This window comes from Artemia franciscana, chromosome 7 (assembly GCF_032884065.1).
Source record: "Artemia franciscana chromosome 7, ASM3288406v1, whole genome shotgun sequence".
Lineage (NCBI taxonomy): Eukaryota > Metazoa > Arthropoda > Branchiopoda > Anostraca > Artemiidae > Artemia > Artemia franciscana.
The window spans coordinates 35,656,880-35,678,627 of record NC_088869.1 but is presented as its reverse complement, the minus strand read 5'-3'; the positions used below and the strand labels follow the sequence as shown (position 1 = coordinate 35,678,627).

Sequence of the window (21,748 nt, the reverse complement as noted above, 5' to 3'; positions counted from 1 at the left end):
TTTTTTTTTTTTTACCAAAACTGCAAATTTACTAGGTAAAACACGTCAAAAATGAGTAAATAATACGAAAATGTATTTAAATATTTAGTCCACTAAATCAAACAATAATTCAACTTGATTCTATGGCTCCTCTTTTTTTGTTTTCTTCCAGCTTCAACCGCAGATCTTCAACTACTTTTGGCATATTCATTAATTCAGTCTGAAAGAGAAGAGAAACTTTTCCAATGAAAATTGAAATAATTTAAGTTATGTTCTGTCATGAGCGTAAAAGATGTAACCGTGTTTTTCAGCTTTCTCAAAAGGGGCCTGATATTAAAAAAAAAAAAAAAAAAACAATCTAGATCTGTCAAGAAGGGATTCATTATTAAAATATTACTCATGGGGGATACTCTTCTTCACCTCTATACAAGTAAGCATATTATGAAATTATATCTACTGCAAAAAAAGTCCTGGCACCACAGTAAAAAATAAAATAATAAAAAAACGAACATCTTATCACATACATTTTCTAATAAGACTAACTTGTAATACCCTATATATAAGTACCCTGAAGAGTATCCCCAGCGATCCACCAGTATCATTTAAGCATAATTTAATACTTCAAACTAAAATGCTTCTGAAATAAAAGGGAAGTTATTCTCCCCTTAGCATCCGTAATGAGTTTTAATTCAAATGTTCCTTTTAAATAAAGAGAGCTAGAAAGTCGATCCCCTCTCCATAATAACCAGAAGGACCTCTTGTGAAAAATAGGATAATTTGGCCTTAGAAAAGCACTTTTTGAGGTTATCCTCCCAAATGTATGGTGGGCAACTATGCAGTGAAGTACAACTGTTGGTAATGGTGCATATACGTTTTATATTATTTCCCTTCATTGTATGTGCCCTGCATTTATGGTTGGGAAGATTTCGCCACCACGCGGCAGTGTATCCTCTGAAACTGGGAGGTTATCTATATAGTTTAACTTAAAATATTTTGGATGATTCTTCTGTGTCAATAGACTTTCTCGCTGTAATGCTTACAACGACGCTTACACCTAAAAGATTAACTGAGACTGACTCTGTGTCAGACTTTAATAAACGTTTTGATTTGTTTTGTGATTAAATTAAGTCTACGATACTCCAACCTACAACTCCTCACCTTTGCCTGATTGGTTAAAAATCAAAGCCTTTAAGAATGACTACCGGATTACTCAAGAGCTGGAGAAGGAAGAATTATCTTTGGAAAAGGGGAAAAGGTTACAGGAGCCTATTTAAACAATTATTCGTCGTGTTAAGTCTGATTTTTATTTTAAAAAATTTTCTGAATGTGGGAAAGTAGTTAGAAAGGCTTGGAAACTTATTAATTCAGTTTCTTAAGTCTGGATCTTCCAGATCAGTTTTACCTGAAAGTTTTTTAATTAATGGCTAGTTGGTATCCGGTAGAGATGTTGTTGAAAGTCAGTTGCCGTCTTATTTCTCTTTTGTTGGGAAAACCATTGAAGCAGCAATGGTTTTGTCTAGCCAGATTGAATGGTTTGTCTAAAATCAAGGGCACTGGAGCCAATATCGGAGTCGGAGATTTGTGGGATCTTCCCTGCCCTACAAGGTACTTGCTCATCAGGCCCAGGCAATATTCCTACTAAGGCTATAAAAATCCTTTTATCAGCAATTGCGTCACTCTTAACTGAGTTTGTTCAAGCTTCTTTTGATTACATTATTTTCCCAGAATCACTTACAAATGCAAAGGTAATAGTTATATTTAAAGGTGGCTCAAGGAAGGGTCCTTCAAATTAAAGACCAACCTCTCTCCTGTTAGTACTCAGCAAGATTTTTGAAAAGCCCATGCTTTCTATACTCAAAAGGTTCCTTAGTGCAAAACAGTTCATTCATGAACTTCAGTTTGGGTTTCGTGTCGGTCATTTGACAGAGCATGCACGTGCCTCATTCACTTCGCCTTTGATTCTGGTTTAATCCTAGCTGCTCTTTTTTTGGACGCAAAGAAGGCGTTCGACACCATGACACATGACGATCTGCTAGAAAAACTTGGCCACACTGGAGTGCAAGGAATCGATCGCTCTCTATCCCATTCGAATCTTTCTATTAGGAAAATTTTTATTGGCAAGAACCCTCTAAATGACTTTAAGGTTGATAATGGAGCCCTTCAACGGTCTATCCAGGATCCAATGCTTTTTTTTATTTATATCAATGAACTTTTCTTTATGCAACAGAAATGTTTATTCCTGAGTTTTGTTACCGTTATTGTCACCCCAAACGTGTTGGTGAACCTATGTTCCAGTTGCACTCCACTGACAGCCAGGTTGCATTTGATCAAGCTTCACTTAAAAAAATTTTCTTGCTCTATTAGAGGGCTCTTTAATGGTTTAACTTGAACAATTTGCCTCTTGGTGTTTCCAAGTCTAAGTTTTTGTTTTTTCAAGAGTCTCTAAAGCTTTTCCGAGTATTCGTATGATACATATGTCACGTGGTACTCTCCTTAGACCTGACTGTGGTTATGTCCAATTCCTTGGAATTCTTCTTGATAAAAATTTGACTTAGAAATTCCATGTTAATGCATTAAAAGTTAAAATTGCTAGTAATAATGGCATCTTACGAAAGCTGAAGCACTCATTCCCTGTATCTATCAGACAACTACTTTTCTTTACCTTGATCCAATTATATATGTCTTATTGTCCTATAATTTGGATGTCTACTTTCCAGTCAAACTTGAGGAGTATCGTGTCTCTTCTTAAGAGGGCCAGACTAGTTATAAAGTTTGCGAGTTCGTCTGCTGTTAAACCTTTCTTAAATTTCGTTCATTTTATGTCCTTGAATGTACTTCCTTAGCTTTTGCATGGCTACATGGGATATTTCAATCTGTTTTTCAGCCTCATACTTCTTTATTTGAAAGCTCTTCATATTTCCTAGGCTGTTTTAACAATATAAGAGTCCCTGCTACACCTTGCATTCGGTCTTATTTTAGCCCTTTGGTCATTCATTTGGAACATTTGAATAAAAGCTGGTAGATTTTTTAAAAGTTAGTTTTAATTTATAAATTGCTAAAAATGATATTTATTTGTTCAACATTTTATTGTTCATTTTTATTATTTTGGATGTATTTTCCATTGTGTTTTTTTCTTTCTATCTTTTTATAGTTGTATTGATTGATTATTTTTTTTTTGCCTGGTCTGTGGAGTCCTGCATTGCCTGATTTAAGTTGTGCTTTTGTCATATTTGAATGAACTCTCTTTCCTTCTGTCTTTTCTTCTCCTTTTTCTTTATTCTTATTTGTTTAATTTTATTTTTTATCTGTTTTTACGACTAGACGCTTTCCATATTATGTGTTTAAATGATTAATAGTTAAACATTTGAGGTTGTGTTTCGTGATCCCCCTTCTTTACGGGTTATGACCTATTTGAGGGAATCTGTGATGGTGTTATTGACTTGTTTTTGGTTGATAAAGTATTTCGTATCTACAGAACTGAATTACTCACACATGGAAAGAGAGGCTTTGGGTAGAGTATTATCTTTTTGGTCGTCATTTCACCTTACATGCGGGAAAGCCTCCGCAAGCGAATACTTTCAAAGGGAAAACAGGATTTCCTACTTTGACTAATTTATGACTTCTAAAAGGGGCATTTCAATCAGCCAGGTTTAGTTAAAAAATTGAATTTCGATATTGCAGAAAATGTAGAAACGCTCATACCTTCTCAAGAGTATCAGTTAAGTCACTCTAGAAGCAGTTTAACCCATCCTTGGACAGGGGCGCTATTTGGGGGGGGGGGTCAGGGGGGGGGGGCAAATGCCCACCCCAGATTTTCCAGGGGGCCCAAGCTTCCACCAAAAAGGGTCCTTTGCCGGCCATAATAATAACACTATTTGCTATTAACCATTGTGAACTTTGAAAGCAGGTTAGATACATAATCTAATTCTCAAGTTCTGTCAAATTCCCCTTTCCTAGATGATTATATTAATATTATAAATTCCGAATATTTGAAGTAATTCCTCTAAGTTGATAGACTAAAATAGGTCAGTTCCTGGCTTATCATGATGGAATCGTTCCTTGTTATCTTCCGATTGCACTACATAGAAGCAATTACGCGAGCGACGAAATCGCTGTCTCAGCAACTCCATGCCGTCGCCGTCGACTTGATTATTTGTCGATCGCGCACCCTGATTCAGGCCACAAGAAGCAAACTCACCGACCTGCGTTCAGATGCTTCATTTGTATCGCTTTTCAAGAAGGCTAAAGAGTTTGCAACAGAACACGAAATTGAAGTACCTGCTGTAAATGGACCCGCGACTAGACCCTCCTCTGTTGGTCAGAAAGGACGACCTTGAAGAATTCAAAAGATCACCAAGCATCGGAAACAATTTGTGACAACTTTGAAGCTAGGAAAGAATTTCATCGAATCTGGAAATTGGACTACTACTTTGGCGGATGAAATGAAGCAAGAATACTTCAAAACTTGTGACCGTCTACTAGCCGAATTTGACAGAAGGTTCACAGATAACTTGCCAGTGCTGAGTACGCTCGAAACCTTGGATCCAAGCTCAACCAAGTTTATGGACACAGAGCTGCTCAAGCTTTTCTCTTCTCTTTACGGCGAGCTGGATATCGACAGCATTCTTCTCGCATCTCAAGCTGGAATTGCCAAGCGTTTCTTGCTCAATGAGGAGAAGAAGCCGGAAAACTTCCTAGACATTGTCGACCATCATCAGGGATTACCAGTGGCTTACTCAGAAGTAATTAAAGTACTTGGTATTGCTGCCACACTTCCTGAGACAACAGCGAGCAATGAGCGTTTGTTTTCTAGCCTAGAAATAGTGAAAAACTACCTGCGGTCTACAAAAGGAGATGATCGTCTCAGTCACCTCCTTTTGATATTTGCAGAGAAGGATTTAGTAAAAAATTTGGACTACAACCAGCTTGTTGACGATTTTGCAAAGATGAAAGCTCGGCGGTTCCCCTTGTTACCTTGAATGTTGTTATATTTTTTTTTCTTGTTATGTTTTTCCTTTTTGTAAATATATTTCATCTGGAAGATTTCTGCTGAAGGAAAACTGAGATTTTGGTTACAACCCTCAGCATAACAATGAAGGTTACTTTCACCGACGTATTGTTTACTTAAATAAGAAACTTTCTCGCTGAGGAATGCCAGCCTGTAGTCTGGTTGAATTTTCCACTTTCAGTTTAATCACTTAACCTCTTTGATTGTATTCTTCGTTGTTATAATTAATCTTAGAGGTCAGTGTGGCTGAGTTCCATATTTGGTTACAGTACATTTCCAAGCAACACACGGGTGCTGAAAATGCATTTTTACTTAGAATATTCGATCAATGTGCTGCCAAAAGCCGGATTTTTCTTACGCGACACAAAGTGAATCGGGAGGGGCCCAGATGGAGTTCATGCCCACCCCAAGATTTGGCCCAAATGGCGCCTCTGTCCTTGGATACGTCCCTAATAGCAAATGTAACGCAGCAATGTAAGATTTAGCACAAAGAAAAACTACAGTTGGCCTAAAAGCCCGGATATGCAATAAAATCAAATAAACAATTGGTAATAATCTACTACCTTATTACCGTACAAAAAATGCGCTGTCAAATGAGCGTGAATGACTTACGGTGTCCGTATAATTGAACCCAAGGGTAATTTTCCGCATCAGTCATGACTGAATTAACCCCAGGGTATGGTAAAAATGAAAAGTTCAACGCAGAAAAAAAAGCCTTTTCTTCTACAGAAAAAAGCAGGGAAAAACAAATAGTAATTATGTTCAAATATAATTTTAGAATTCATGTTCACATCAATAAAAAACTAATTACTCCTAAATTCTGTGAATGCAGGAAACATAATGTTTTGTAATTCAAACTTCGTATATAATACCATTAGATGCCTAAAAACAGAGACATAAACCTGGAAAAATGTGAAGTCGATAATATACTTACATATGTCACCTTCATCCCCACACCTTCGGGCAAATTCCTTTGAACATATTCAAGAAAGGTGTCTGCAGTAGAACCAGTCAATTTGTGAAAATTAAAGTATCTATAATACGTTCGAACTTCATATTGTTCCCTATGCTTTTTATAAATGTGAACAGATCTGAGTAATGTCATCCGGTCATGGACGGGCAATTTGGGCGCCCAACTGAAAAAAAAAAACAGTTTGTGCAGTACAGTAATATACCAGGTAAAGATTACGGCCTGTTTTATTGAAATAGATGATAGTACTTATGTATGAAGTTGTACTCAGTGGCCAAAGTATCAAATTAAACCAGTGTAAATTCTCTACCTGATAGAATACCTTAATTGTAATACGTCTATCAGCAGTGTAGCTATGAAAAGGTTCTTTCTGAAACTAAACTTTTTAGAATATAAAACATTTGTATTGCGGTACTCGATAGTTTTTAGGCCTTATTCAGTTATAGAAGTTTCAAACAAAAGCTTTTTGTGCATTGTGCTTATTATTTGATATGTTAGACTTCTTGGATTGCGCTTTCATTTTGGCTGCTGTTAGTTTTTCCTGTAATTATTTGTTTTGAACCGTTAATACCAATTTATGCAATTCTTTCAGTTATACACCAATCTACATTTTTTCAGTACGGTTAAAGCACGACAAAAATTAGAAAAAAATAACACTAAGAAACACCATCTTAGATTAGCCATTAATATTAAAAGAAGAACAATATATCCCGAAAATCCCCTCAGTAACATTAGGAAAAAATAAAATACTTGGTTCCGTATACAGGAAAGACATTTACGACTTGCTGTATTTGGACTTTACTATTCTAAAATCGTTTCTTTTAGTTGTTTCTTCTTTTTACCCCTTTTCTTCATTCTCCGAGTTTAGTCATGATTGATTATATCTTTATTATAATCTTGTTTTTCTTACTTACGTGTACTTGCAGCAGAACCAGACGTTCAATGGTTGCAGCATGTAAAAATAGGTAATAAGCTTTTCTTTATAAATAAAATACAGTGGATATATGTATGTTTCAACTTATATCAAAACATAGTAGAATATATTTCAACTAAAAGTACATAAAGTGGAAACAGCATAACGTTTTCAAGGAGGCATCAACAAATTTTGCCACTCGCTAACCAGAGTCAGATAAAATGGTTCTAGCATTGACTGCCGCATGAGGACGCACAATTTAAACAGCTAACATGTCTGAAATATACAGAGTCAAAACCAATTTAGCTTATTAAAAGAAACAAGTGAAGAAATTTAAAGAAAGGCAGAATACTAAAATATCCCTCCAGTGGGGAAAAATCCTAGGTTTTTTGCATACAGAGTAGACTTTAGTAGATTTTACTATGAATTTTTTCACATATCTATCGGCATTGTGTATAACAACCTGCAGCCAAATTTGGTTTATCATTGTTATATTAATCCTAATATGGACCGAGTTTCTACCATGTAAAAAGCATCCAGGGCCTTTGCTTTTCTACTTTTAACATCTTTAGTCTGTTCGGGGTAGAAAATTCCTGAATATGTCAAGTAAACATAACAAATAAAACTTACATATATTACTAAAGTTAAAGCCGATGTATGATAGTTCAATTTAAAACTTAAATTCACAGGTTTCATGTTATGAGAAAAACTTACTATCTTGAATATTTTACTTTCTCATCATGGAGTATTTGGAAAGTAGCAATGTTTAATGCTCTGAAAAATACTTTATATTTAAAAATATTTCAGTGCATTGTGAATTCTTTTTTTCGCACGTGGAGAACTAACTTCTAAACCAAAAGTAAATTGTGACTAAACATAGCACTAATTTAATCACTATATTATTCACAATCCAAAAAAAAACAAAACAATAAGGAATTCTGTACAGAAACGCAAATGCCGATAAGCAAAACAGAAGTTAACCACATGTTTCAGAGCTTCCAATGCCTAAAAACATATACCAGGAGGGCTAGCGAGCAGCCTCTTATCTATGGACGACAAAAAAGAAAAAGAAACAAGAGGATGAAGCTATATAATATATTTGGGATAAAAAGTAAATTGGATTTTGCAATAAATATATTCATAGAAAAAAGGTTTTTCGGGTGCCTTTGTCAATGCTTTGAATTTCAAAGCTCAAAGAAAATAAAAAAGAAAAGACCTCTTCAAGGACCCAAAAACTATTATCTCGCCATGACGAATCGCCACGAAGAAGGAATTTTAATGAGAGGCAGACCAGGATCCCCCCTCCTTCACCTTCCTCGAATTCATTGGCTGTAGGTATCATGGCTATCCTCTTAAAGTCAATTTAGTACAGACCGAATTCTAGTCCATAGTTACAGAAAATTTGAAAACCTGTAAAAAAGCTGTCAAGTGAAGAAGAATCGCTTATTGAAGCTCAATCAGCAAACATAACTATTATTTAGATGAATCTTAATGATAAAAGTCTGTTGCGAAAAAGCGAATTTCGGAAAATGGTAGAAATCCCAGAAAATGGTGTTGGATCGAGATGATATTTTGACAGGAATCACCATAGCACCATTACAATCACCATAGCCGAAAATCCCAGTTAGGAGAATTACAGTCCCCTATCTTGTGCAACAACAAAAATCACTTTTTCCCAAGAAATGCAGTGATTTGTCTCCTTTTCTTACGTTGCCACTAAATGGGTGCTGATACATCATAGAGATATGTCTAAGGATGCATAGGTAAGGAAATTGCTACATCTAGTGCCTTTTGTAATTAACAAAGAATAATTTTTCACAAAACAAGACGATATCTTCTGACAAGACAATGTAACACACACACATCATTTAAAAAATTGTCTATTTTAAAAGAAGGTCACGTGATACGTAATCAACTTCATTTTGAGTTCTTTCATACATTAAATAAAACAAAACAAGTTTTTTTAACTAAAAGTAAGGAGCAACACTAAAACTCAAAACAAACAGAAATTATTTTGTATATGAAGGGTTGTCCCCTACTTAATGCCTTGCTCTTTACGCTAAAACTGTTAGAACTTTTAAAAAGCTACCTATTCTAATTAAACGGCCCATATGTTTCAGTAGCCTTCTTAAAAAACTGGGACAAACAGTCAAAGTTTAGCGTAAAGAATAAGGTATTGAGGAGGGACAACCCTTCATATACGGAATAGTTTTTGTTCGTTTTGAGTTTTAATGTTGCTCCTTACTTTCAGGTAAAAAAAAACTTTTTTTTATTTAATTTCTGTTCTGTTTTCAAATAATGAAGGAAAATCTGGCTCACCCTTCATGAAATATAACCCCCCTCCCGTCAAGTTCCTTAAAAGACAGTTCCATCCTCGCTGAAATCCCCCCTCTCCTCCTCGTCCCTTGCGGACGATTCAGCCTGCAAAATCATCCTCAGCATACTTTAATTTGAAAAAGATTTTAATCTCTAATTGGTTTCTCGATCCCTCCAGAAATGCCCCCTTTCGCAGAAATTTTTTCCGGAAATTAAAACTCGTGGATAAGAGCCCCGGATATTTCCTTCGGAAAATCTCCGCGTGGAAAATTGATTTGACAAAGAGAATGTAAGACAATTAAAAAATTTCTCTTCTGATTTCTGTCAAATTCTCCCAGTGTCAAATTTTCTCTAGAATTTTCCCTTTCCAAGGAAGCTTGTATCAACAGAAATTCACCCCCAAACAAAACTTCCCTCTCCCCCCGAAAAATGTCTGCATACTTCCCAATAATAAATACTATGCGTAAATAATGGGCAATTTTCATAACTTAAAGGCCTCTCCCCACGGACTGTGGTGGATCATTTTATAGCTTTGGGAAATAAATGGGCATGGGAGAGGGGTAAGTTGCCCTCCAACTTTTGTTGTCATTTCAAAAGGGCACTAGAACTTTTAATTTTTAACAACAAAAACAAATCAACACGCGTCCATAATCTGTCTTACTGGCAAAAATAACGATATTCCACATTTTTGTATATAGGAGCTTGAAACTTCTACATTAGGGTCCTCAAGTACGCTGAATCTGATGTGTGATTGTTATCAAGATTCCTTGACTTTTAGGGGGTGTTCAAAAATCAGTTAAAACTTTTCAGGCTCATACCTTCTGACGGGTAGAACAGAACCTAATGAATCTTATATATTTGGAATTGGCATAATAAGCTGATTCTTTGCTATATCCAGGGTGATTGAGTTTGATTCTTTGCTGTTAATGGGATAAATCTTCTACATTACTTTGAGGTTATTTTCATATTGATTTCTACACTCTAAAGATTTTTAGCTAAGGAGAATTTTGAGAGACCTTCTCCAATTCTTAGTATAGGTCTTTTTCTCTGGATGTTTTTATCAGCGCCATCTTTTTTCCCATATTGACTAGCTCGCCATCTACATCGCATTTTTCATATACCACCATCTTTGTGGCTCTTCATATAGCACCGGTCTATAGTTGCCAAGTATCTGTCTTCCAAAAGTCCGCAGGTTAAGTACACTGAGTAGTTTATCGGCAATCACCGTCATTTATATTTTTAAAGGCAATCACGCTGCGATAGAGGTGGCGAGAGAAAGGTAAGCAGAAGGGGGGTGAGTGAGTTGGTAGCAAGAGCCGTGGTACCCGCCTGGCGTGCCCCTTAAATTGCGGGGACAAGGTAACCAGCCCTCAACACTTCCCTTACTTTTCTATTCATTATAACGTATCCAATGAAGCATTAGCCAGGTGAAATTATATCCCAAGATAATAGAAAAAGCGGATAATCAGGTGTGAATAATTCCCAAGCTGATTTTACATCGCCCTTGTGCTATTCAGTGAAGTGACGTCACCGCCGTTAGTCACATAGGTACTTTTTCGGTGAAATTATCGGGCAGTGTTGCCAGAGCATCGCGGCAAAGTGATTCGGACATCTTTTTTGCCCACCTTCCTTAAATTGCGGGGTAAGGGTTCAAAAATAGCCAGACGACATTTCGAGCTCAAAACACTCGGCGCAACTACTTGATTTGCGACTAAACAAATGAACCAACCACCATGTTCTGTTTGCAGTCAAAATGTAACCAAAAGCAGCGGCGGTGCAAAATGCACGAAATGCCATAAGTGGTGCCATCTTTGTTTGCCCTAACTGCAAGCCTGCGAATACAAGCTCACCTGCATCGGGAGCCAAAACCCGATCGAACCCAGTAGTAGCCCTAGTCCAAATCTACCGCCGAAAAACAACTCAACTCCGATCAGCACAAACAACGATATGCCAACAACATCCAGAGGCAACAACAAAATCTTGGATCGGAGCTTGGGACAGGGAAACGCCAGCTTACCTGAAGCGGTCGAGCTCAGCGCTGCAAATGACCTATGCAGCTACTGTCATCTACCGACAGAAAACTCCACGGCCATTTTCTGTGGTGGATACGAGCACGCGGGATGTAGACAATTAAACGCCGATCTATTCCTAACAATAAAGAGCCTAGATCCTGATTCGCGCCTTTTCAAATACGAATGCGAGAGCTGCAACAAAATAAACGTATCGTTCCTGCAGCTAAAACTGAGGGAAGCGCTCCAGTTAAATGCACCCAGTCCTTCGCTCCCAGCTCCTGTTCCAACGGAATGCACCATCCAAAGCTATGATACTACTGTTGATGTGACACTGAAGGCAGATAAGGAAAAACAACTTAGAGAAGGAAAACGGACAAATGTTGCGATCTTTGGTCTCCCGGAGTCAAAAGACACCTCTGACACAGACTTGGTGATCAACCTAACTACAGAGAATGATTTGGGAGCTCACCTGCAGCACGACGACATTCGTGAGGTCGTACGCGTGGGAAGTCAAATAAATGGCAGTAAGCCACGCGTCTTAGTAGTCAAACTGAAGGACTCAATCGACACAATCAAGAAGTGACAGAACATTCTCAGCGCAGCCCCAAATCTAAGAAAATCGACCAACGAACTTGCAAAAAACCAGGTCTACATAAACCCTGATCGAACACCAATGCAAAGGGCACAATTGGCACAACAGCGTCGAGTAAAGTCGAGCCAAGGTCAGCAAGCACAGCAACACTCTAACGTTACTGGAAGCATTAATCCCAGGTCCAACGGGAACCAGGTAATGAGACAACAAGCGAGACCATCAAATGGTCCCAGCCAACGACAGCCCCAAAATTGACGAGGAATAGGCCCTAGCCATACAAATGAATCCGAAAAAAAATAAAATGCCTCTATTTCAACGCTGACTCTCTCTTAAACAAAATGGAGGAAGCAAAGCAGGTTATCAAACTGGAAAATCCGGATATTGTGGCAATAGTAGAAGTTAAACCGAAAAACTACAGATACTTACCTACCGTCGCAGAGCTCAGTATCGAAGATTATTATCTGTATGAACAAAATCTGGAAGAGAATACAGGTAGAGGATAGTCTGCTATTGTCAAAAAGGCATCAACGTGCATCCAATATCGATGTCAACCGACACGATTGAGCCCAACGAAAGTCTGTGGATCTGCATTAAGTCTAAAATGACCAGCGACACTGTTCTTGGGATCTGTTATCGTAGCCCCAACAACACTAACACATCCGACGAAGCTCTGTTCTCGCAAATAGCAGCAATCGCTAAGAATACCACTCAAAAGCTTGCTATTATAGGAGATTTCAATTTCCCTAAGATAGACTGGAATAGGCGATACACCACGGAATCTACTGCAAGCTTGACGAGTAAATTCCTGGACGTTATTAACAAACACTTTCTAGAGCAGCTAATATCTGAGCCAACAAGGATGCGGGGATCTGATACACCAAGTATCTTCGATTTGCTACTGGTAAGCGATGGAGACATGGTATCAGATATTAAGCAGCTGTCACCAATCGGTAAATCGGATCACTCGGTAATTGTGATTAGCTTGGAAACGGAGGTTTTGAGGACACGTGTGGCACCGAAACGTAACTACTACAAGGGAGATTGCGTTGCTATGAGAAGAGAGCTTTCGGATGTAAACTGGATTGAAGAATTCAGGGGGTTGGAGTCTTTAGACACCATTTACACAAGGTTCACTACGATTGTAGCCTCAATGGAAGAACAATTTATTCCTATGCACAAGAAATACACCCGTGTTGCATTACCTAAAGCCAATATTGAACTGATTAAAGCAAAACAAAAAGCATGGAGAGACTACAAAAGCAATCGACAAAGTAACGACCGAGAGAAAACATTCAAGAGGCTCCGCAACAGGGTTCGGAAAGCAACAAGATGAGAAGGAAAGCTTAGAAAACGTAAATTAGCTTTCTCCTTGAAAGAAAACCCAAAAATTTTCTGGAAACACGAGAACAGGAAAAGGAAAAACAAAAGTGGAGTCTCGTCTCTTTACGATCCCGTGAAACAAAAGCTGGTACACGACCCAACGGACAAGGCAAATACTCTCAACAGCCAGTTCTCTTCTGTTCTTACTCAGGAAACTGAGAACGAAGACCAATTTAGCCGCGAGGAACCAATTCAGGGTCTAAGCGACTCGAAAAGACCGATAGAGATCAACCATAGCGATGTTCTAAAGAAACTCAGAGAACTTAACCCAAGCAAGTCCACAGGCCCAGACAATCTACATCCAAAACTGCTCAAAGAACTTGTAACGGTAATAACAGAGCCACTAGTCTACATTAACAGAAAGTCTCTTGAACTCGGTGAGCTTCCCGCTATTTGGAAAAAGCTATTGTCGTCCCAATGTCCAAAGGTGGGAAACGAGAAGACCCATTAAACTACAGACCGATAAGCCTCACTTGTATCACGTGTGAAGTACTTGAGTCTCTTGTTGCAGACCACACCCTAGAACACTTAAAACGAGAAAAAATACTTACCGAAAAGCAGTTTGGTTTTCTTAAGGAACGATCTGCAGAAATCAAACTGCTTTGTGCCACAGATGATTGGAAGAAAAACATCGACAAGGCGTTCCAGATTGATCTCATATACTTGGATCTCAAGAAAGCCTTTGACAAAGTTCCCCATAAGCGTCTCGTCCAGAAGCTCAGGAAATACGGTCTCTCCTCATCCGGGTCCTCATCCAGTCTTCTTCAATGGATTACGGACTTTTTAACTGTCAGAAAGCAAGTTGTGTGCGTAGAAGGTTGTCTCAGCAATACCGAAGAGGAAGTTCTTAGCAGAGTACCCAAGGGGTCAATCCTCGGCCATCTTCTGTTTAATCTCTAGATCAACGACCTAGTTGAGGGCATCGAATCTGACATCCTTCTCTACGCAGACGACACAAAGCTCTATCGTGTCATCTCGTCATGTGAAGACATTCACCACCTGCAGGCGGATCTCCAACGAATCGATGACTGGATGAAGAAGTGGATCATGGAAATCAATACCCAGAAAAGTCATATCCTCACTCTGGGTCCACAAAACTTTTCATCCTCATACTCTCTTGGTTCTGCGGCACTCACTCTTAGTAAAGAAGAAAGAGACCTAGGCATCTTAGTGGATTCTGAACTGAACTTCAGTAGCCACGATGAAGCTGCTGTCAAGAAGGCTTCCAAAGTTGCTGGTATGATCAGAAGAAACTTCTCGTGCGAGGACGACAAAATGCTTGCTACGCTCTATAAGTCCCTTGTCCGCCCGATTCTTGAGTATGGACATTGTTCTACAAGACCATACTACAACAAGGACATAGATGCTCTCGAAAATGTTCAGAGGAGGATAACTAAATTCTCTCCCAGGTTACGCTCCCTTCCCTACGATGAGCGGGAGATTCCATCGCCTATAGATTCCATCGTGGTGATCTTATTGAAATGTACAAGCTCTGCAATGGAGCCTATGATAACGTACCAGCCCAGAGAATCGTGCAGTTCAATAAAAATCATCTCCAAGGACATCAGTACAAAGTGAGTACGGAATGCTTTTACAAGGACATGGGCCGATCGACTTTCGGCAACCGAGTGGTTCAGCATTGGAACAACTTACCAGAAAGAGTAATCTGCTCCACAAACCTACTGACATTCAAGAAGGAAGTTGATGAATATTATTCAAGTGACTTTTTCTCCTTGTGCAAATTTAGAAGAAATGCAAATTAAGATTTTTGTTTTTGTAGAGGCTTAACGGCCTGCCATCAAATTTGCGAATATATTTATATTTTTTTATTACATTTTGATGTATCTATTGATATCAAAATTCCGTTTTTTGAAGTTTCGAACAATGAGGAACCATGATTCCTCATTGTTTTGATGAATAATGGTAAAAATCAGAAAGCAGTAGTTCAACCTTTTGCTTTTAATAAAGAGCGCTTTTAAACAAAATTCACTCGGTCTTAGCACTAGTAAGGCTAGATAAGATGTTAACTTACCAGCTTCCAACAGTTATCCCTAGATGTTTTGCAGCACTTGTTACAAAATATTCATAACTTTTCAAAATTGCTGGTTGACCACACTTGACTTCAATTTCAATATTTTTGTACAATTTATCAGGAATCTACGAAGATAATCATCCTGTTTTAAATAGGTTCATTAACACTAAATCATTTAATATACAAAAGACAAAATGAGCCACTCAGTCCACTGTGCAAGAGAGAAAGAGAAAGAGAGAGAGAGAGAGAGAGAGAGAGAGAGAGAGAGAGAGAGAGAGAAAGAGAGAGAGAGAGAATGAGAGAGAGGGGGGGAGAGAGAGGGGGAGAGAGAGAGATAGAGGAAGGAGAGAGAGGAAGGAGAGTGAGAGGAGCGGAGAGAGAGGGGGAGAGAGAGAGAGAGAACGAAAATTATACCATCATTCATAATGAAAAGAAAGTATTCAAGCATAGGTGTATACAGGCCTGGCCCATGAGAAAGTTGAAGATTTTTTTCATGAGAAGGATCACATTTGAAAAAAAAATGCAACTGTAGTCTTCTCTAAGTTTTTTTCAGGGGGAATTTCCTCAGAACAGCATTGCGGGGTAGCTTCCTTAGAACAAAAGTACAGAACACAAATGCATTTCCAAATGAGAATCTCCATCTTTATTATTATTCTTATACTTGCTTTTCCACCACTATTACATGTTAATTAACGTAAAATACTATCAATAAATAAAGGAACCCAAAAAAAAGTAGCAACAATGGTTTCAGCGCTGCCAAAAGTTCAGAGGGCCATACATAGGTACTTAAACATCTAATATAAATCGAATAGAAACTTCTCTGGGGACCAATTTGGACCAAAAACTCATTTTCAGACAACATTGGAGATGTAGTAGAAAATCATAAAATACAGCCTATGACAATTATCTGGGGGGAAAATATAAAAAGCAGAAGTTTTGCAAGCAAAGTAGGACAGAAACAAAAATAACAATGATGATTTGCGGATGCCTCTCCATAGTTAGAGTGGCAGGAATAATTAAGGAACAGATCACCCGGGAATCAGTATTTCACGGAAGAAGTGTGCTTTTATGAACAATTCAAGTTTTTGTGGATTTGTTTCACCGTGTTTTACTTAACTTTTCATTTTCGCATTTCAACTTTTCACTTATAAAAACACAAAATCACAGGCAAAATCACTTTAAAATACTAGCGAAAAGTGGATTCCGTGAAGCTCAAAATAATGATGTTCAAAAATTGAGGAGCATGAACATGTGTTGAGATGGTTAATGCCATCAGACATCATACCTCCACATAAGATAAGGCGTTTTAGGAGGGATTCCTACCATAAGATTTTTTGGAAGAGCCCAACCTCCCTAGAGAAGGATTTCAGACTTATCCTCGGAAGATACACTATTTTCTTCAAGATAAATTCAGATAGCCCCCCCCCCATCTATTTCCAAGGTTTGGACTGTTGTGCCCCAGTAAAACCTGATGACTGATAGCTTCTAAATGATGTTAAAACTCTTAGTGCTTAACAAAAAATCATAGAAAAATGGTTATACCTAAATAATAACTGAATTACAAGTGGTTAGAGTACTTACTTGCGTGCTAAAGCAGTTGATTTTATTTGATGAAGGGAAGAATCTCCTTATAGTTGTACCAATCTTCGACATCTGAAATTATTATTTCATCACTTCCGGTTCCAAAAATAAAACCAAATAACCTACCTGTTGCCAATATATTTTTAATTGCCGTTTTTAACCCTGTAAAGGTTTTAGAATTACAGTGCGTAATATGATTAGATGGCACTGTTGTCAAAACAATTCAAATTTTGATCTAAAGATAACTTGAGTCTGATTAGTCAGCATTTGAGTAATTTGATCTATTGACTTCATTGAAATGATTGGCAAAAGAAAAATTCAGGCCTGTTTTGTGCATGTTGAAGCAGAACAAGTCCATTTTTGTAATATTTTCGCAGTGCTGATATAGCTCAAACTCAATATTGTTTTAAAGATCGCAAATTTAGTTATAATTCAGCCCAGTTGTTTCAGTTGTGAAGAAGTTCTCTAAACACATATATGCTCTCCTTGCACAGCAAAACTATTTGACTTTAACTTGTTTTATGATATTGGAGCAGCGCTTATACTCATTAATGTTTCTTTTTATAATTTGCAATAGTTTGGTGGTACCAAAAAATAGGATTTCTAAAGCTTTTATAGAACTCAGACCTTAAAAGGAGCATCAAATCCCTTTAGAATCGAAGAAAACAAATAAAAGTTCTTTTTTCTACCTTGAGAAATACTATAAGAAAGAACAAATAACACTGTCTTCACTCTGAAAATAGACTTCTTAGGCCCGAGACACACTTGGCGTTTCTTACCGAGGGACTTTTTTTTACCGAGAGTTTCCTGGAGGTGTGTAGGATAGTATAACGACGTAAACATTGGGCGGTAAAAAAAAAAAAGAAACTCGGTAAAACAAACGTCGACGGCAGAAATGCAGACGTCCATTGTCAGTACAATAAACGAACGGCAAAATAAACGATCGTTTATTTTGACACCTACGTCGAGATAGTAGCCTACGAAACTAAATGAAAGCGAATACAATCGGTTTTTTTTTATACCGATGACGACAGCTGATGAAAGAATGTTTGCAGAGGGTATATCACACAAACACAAAAATAAATAAAAAAAAACAGTCACAAATGAATTTCCTTTCCTGGGAAGGAAAAAGGCAATTGTAAAAAAAGAAAAGCTAGATAATTTAATTAGGAAGTGCCGAAAAATTCATGAAAGGTTGAAGTGTCAGGGTAGTAGACAGGCCTATAGGAATGTCAATTTTAGTTTTTGGTGAGGTCTTTCAAGGAGGAAATGAGGATCTGTAAAGTCGAGCCAAAAACAAAAATCGAAAAGGTTAGTTAGCCAATGATATAGGGGCAGTTATAGTAGTTCTATCAGTGTAACCTTTTTATATAATAATCTGTCAGAACATAAAGCCAAAACTCTTCAAGAAAGTTTATTAAATCTTGAAGAGAACATTAGTGTAGTTACTTTAATCTAACCAATCCCTAAATCTTCAATCAATCTTTAAGGGATATGTACCTGGAAATTATCTCAAATGTCCAAAGAAATATATGTTCATAAAGCATTGTCCTAAAGTTGTGCATGTGAAAATGAAGATTGAATATACTACTATTACTACTAACAACTCAATGCGGCACCAAGCCACCTGAAACCAACACAGCGACGGACGCACGTCCTCCATCCCAATCTATTTGAAGTCACCTCCTTCTTTACATCCTCCCAAGGAGTTCCAGTTTCTCTGAAATTTGTCCTTGCCAAATCCTTCCACTCCATTAAGGACCCTAGATTGTTGGCTGACAAGAATGATCTTAGGTAATTTGTCATTCTTTATCTACAAAATACGTCCTAGTGCCCTTTACCTTTCTCTTATTATAGACCTTGAAAGTGGGACTGTGGGACTTTTTCGTACAGCTTACTGTATTAAATATGGTCAGCCAGTTGGGTACACAAAACAATCTGTAAACAATTTCTCCTGAAAATATCTAACAAATTCTTCTCTGTTTTTTGGAGCTCCCGCGCTTCAGGACCATACTTGACCTCTGTCATCACTGCAGCTTCTAATACTCCAATCTTGGTTTGCATACTTATCTTCCTATTCTTCCATACCTTCTCCAACTATCAAAATACACCCAGGGCCTTGGCTATTCTACTTGTAGTATCTTTACTGCAAATACTACCTTTGCTAACGATAGCTAGTAAAGATGGTGGGGTGGTGATGGTCAATTACCTAAGACTAAGTAATTGAAGCTGTCAACTTGACCGATCTTCTCGTTACTCAACATAACCTCTTTACTTTCAATTACTCGCCTCATAATCTTTAAAACTCGGGACAAAGATGTTTGATGACTCAGGCACTTCTCATTTATTAATCTAAGAGTGAAGACTTGGTCAATACATCATCTACCCTTCCTAAAACCACACTGTGCTTCTCTTAAAACTTCATATACAACATCTCTAAGCATAATAGTATTATCGTAATTTTTTTTCTACAGATATCAAGCTAATAACTCGATAATTACCAAACTTAATCTTGTCATTTTTCTTACAGAGGCGTTTAATTAGTTTCCCTAAAATCACTGGGTTCTCTTTAAAAAAAAAAAAAGGTTCTCTTCTTCTCTTTGAAAAAAAATTTTCATTTTCATCACAGTTTAGCATGTTTTCAAAATGTTCTGCCCATCTCTCTTGAACTCTGTCCTTGTCACAAAAGTTCGCCCTGTTCCTACCTCTAACTGGGACAGATTAGACTGACTGATCCCTTTCAATTCTTTAACATACCAGTACAATATTTTCAACATACTAGTGTAATATTTTTGAATATTATTACCAGGAATATAGACTATGCAAAAACAATACATAATATCCCATCATAAGAAGTTCCGAAAATGCATACATAATGAAGAAAGATGATTCAGCATATATGAATAATAGGAAAAAACTGGAAGGTTCTAGTTACAAGCACAGCCAAAGAGGGAGACAGATCTACTAGGCTACCCTAGCCTAGTTTGATCAGCATACAAATGAAGGTAGTAACCATTGATTTTTCTTCGCTTTGGCTACAAATGTAGGCAGTAAATTTATAAGGACCTTCTTGAATTGAAATCAAGTAGTTGTGGGCATTAAGCCATGGCAACAAGTACTAAATAATTTCTTATGTTTTAATATAGCTCACACTTTCTTTTAAAATCCCCTCCACCTCGAACTAATCATTGCATATGCATAGTTGTAACAGAATTTTCCGTAGCATACGCTTATGTTCCTTTTTTTAAATGGTTTCATTACATAACCCAGTGATTGCAATTTAGGCCTTTCGTAAGAAAAGCTTAATTAACATTATTGGTTGTCAGTTTTGAACTTGTTGTGTGTTCCTTCATGCTTTCAGTAAATTTCTTTTAAATGCGTTTTCAAGTTTAAGTTCATTCTATTTGGTTACAGTGCATTTTATCTCCTCTTCTGAATCAAACAGACTTTATTAGGTTTTCAGAATTGCTTCTAGTTTAATTGCCTCTTAGTCCCATAAATAAAATAAAATAATAACAAAATTATATTCTCATTGCATACAAAAAAAATAAAATTCCTTCAATTTTATGAGTTGCTTCAGGTTTCACTACAACCCAGCCCTCCTCCACTCTAATAAAACCAGGCTCATAGCACGAATATAAAAAACCAGCAAACTTTTGCATATAACCAAATGTTATGTTCAGGCATTAGGAGAAGGAGGCTCGGTGTACTAAAACTGGAAGCAAGGGTGGATTTTTTTTTTTAATTAATGAAGCAAAAGTTCTTTTACAACAGTGTTTAGTTCAAAAGAGAGGATGAACTAACTCTTTTTTAAGAAGAAACAAATAGTGATTCATTATTTGTTGTGCAATCAATTGATGATTGCAAATTAAAGGCTTCAAAGAGTCCAGACTGGGCCCAGAACAAAAAGCTTCTTCAGTCCCTCTTGTAAGCCCTGGATTTGCAACATACGAGCTTTATTTTACCTTTCTGCTCTAGCTAAGACCTTTAGCTCTTGCCAAATAAAGGATCGAGCTTTTACCAGGGACGTAGCTACAGTATTTTTAATGGGGGGACAAGAAGGGTACTATTGAAGTAGATGCTATTCAAGTGGCAGCAAATAAAAGTAACTATTTAACAAACACGCCACTTAGTGCATTTAAAAACATATACGCAATACATTATAAACAATAAACACACATTAAACAATCATTAATATAAGTGCTAGTGCTCAGATTTTACTAAAATTGTCAGCAATGAGCTGCTACAGAGGACAATAGTATAGCGTAAACAATCTTTTAGGTGGGCAAAGGTGAATGTCGCATACATCCGGCTTTTTTCAGCTAGATTCACCGCTAATGCTGCAGTAAATATCCTTCAAGACTACAGCATAAGTGAGTGGTTTCGCGTTACGTTTGAGTTGATTGGGAGGTCCGTAGGGGCTAGTAAAGCCAGATACTTTCTGGTTATTCGCCTTTGCCAGGAAAAGCCTGTCAATTTTTCAATTAAGTTCATTCACTTGTGAGAACACAGAAGCAGCAGCCGCACCACCAATAACAGGAATGTCACTTGGCGAATAGTTTACAAATGTTGGCATGACTCATTTCTCTTTAACCACTATTTACATAAATCTAAACCGTTACTATCTTCCTTTTGACATTTGATTAGTCTAGAGCTGATCGCAAGCTCACCGTGTAACACCTCTTTAGCTTTTAAAAGAGCGTCGTGGGTGAAAAAAACTCACTACCTTTCCGACAATTGTCTCGGCTCTCAATCCATCAAGCATCGATCTTGATAGAAAATTTAGTACCGAATTCAAAATGATCTTCTGTTCAGTTATACCTTCGAAATCAAAATTAATAAAAGCTCCAAAAAGACAAAAAAGTTCATACCTTTTGGTGGTACTGTAGACTTGCATCCAAGTCAGCCAAACAAAGCTATTAATAATTAGTTCAAATCAGTCCAAAAAACATAAGCAGTATCAAA

The 21,748-nt window shown here is 37.4% G+C and overlaps 2 protein-coding genes across 2 annotated transcripts in view; both read right to left on the bottom strand.

The window, feature by feature from the left end:
- The window catches only part of LOC136029207 (DNA repair protein RAD51 homolog 4-like), a 53,061-nt gene that overhangs the window by 19,527 nt on the left and 11,786 nt on the right, over positions 1–21,748 (bottom strand). The gene's annotated exons all lie outside the window — the stretch shown is intronic.
- Positions 57–21,678, bottom strand: LOC136029208 (small ribosomal subunit protein uS10m-like). The gene is made up of 5 exons (XM_065707359.1): positions 21,655–21,678; positions 16,784–16,855; positions 15,203–15,327; positions 5,922–6,123; positions 57–199 (listed from the first exon to the last, which is right to left on the bottom strand). Exons 2-5 carry the CDS (start codon positions 16,853–16,855, stop codon positions 110–112), a joined length of 489 nt encoding a protein of 162 aa, XP_065563431.1. The 5' UTR covers positions 21,655–21,678; the 3' UTR covers positions 57–109.

Bases quoted from the DNA above. Each gene is read 5' to 3' on its own strand.
- LOC136029208 (XM_065707359.1), bottom strand. From the start codon at position 16,855: ATGTCGAAGATTGGTACAACTATAAGGAGATTCTTCCCTTCATCAAAT. The intron at 6,124-15,202 runs GTAAGTTAACAT...TTTTTTTTTCAG, and splicing joins GGGATAACTGTTGGAAGCTG to TTGGGCGCCCAAATTGCCCG. The intron at 200-5,921 runs GTAAGTATATTA...CTTCTCTTTCAG, and splicing joins TGGGGATGAAGGTGACATAT to ACTGAATTAATGAATATGCC.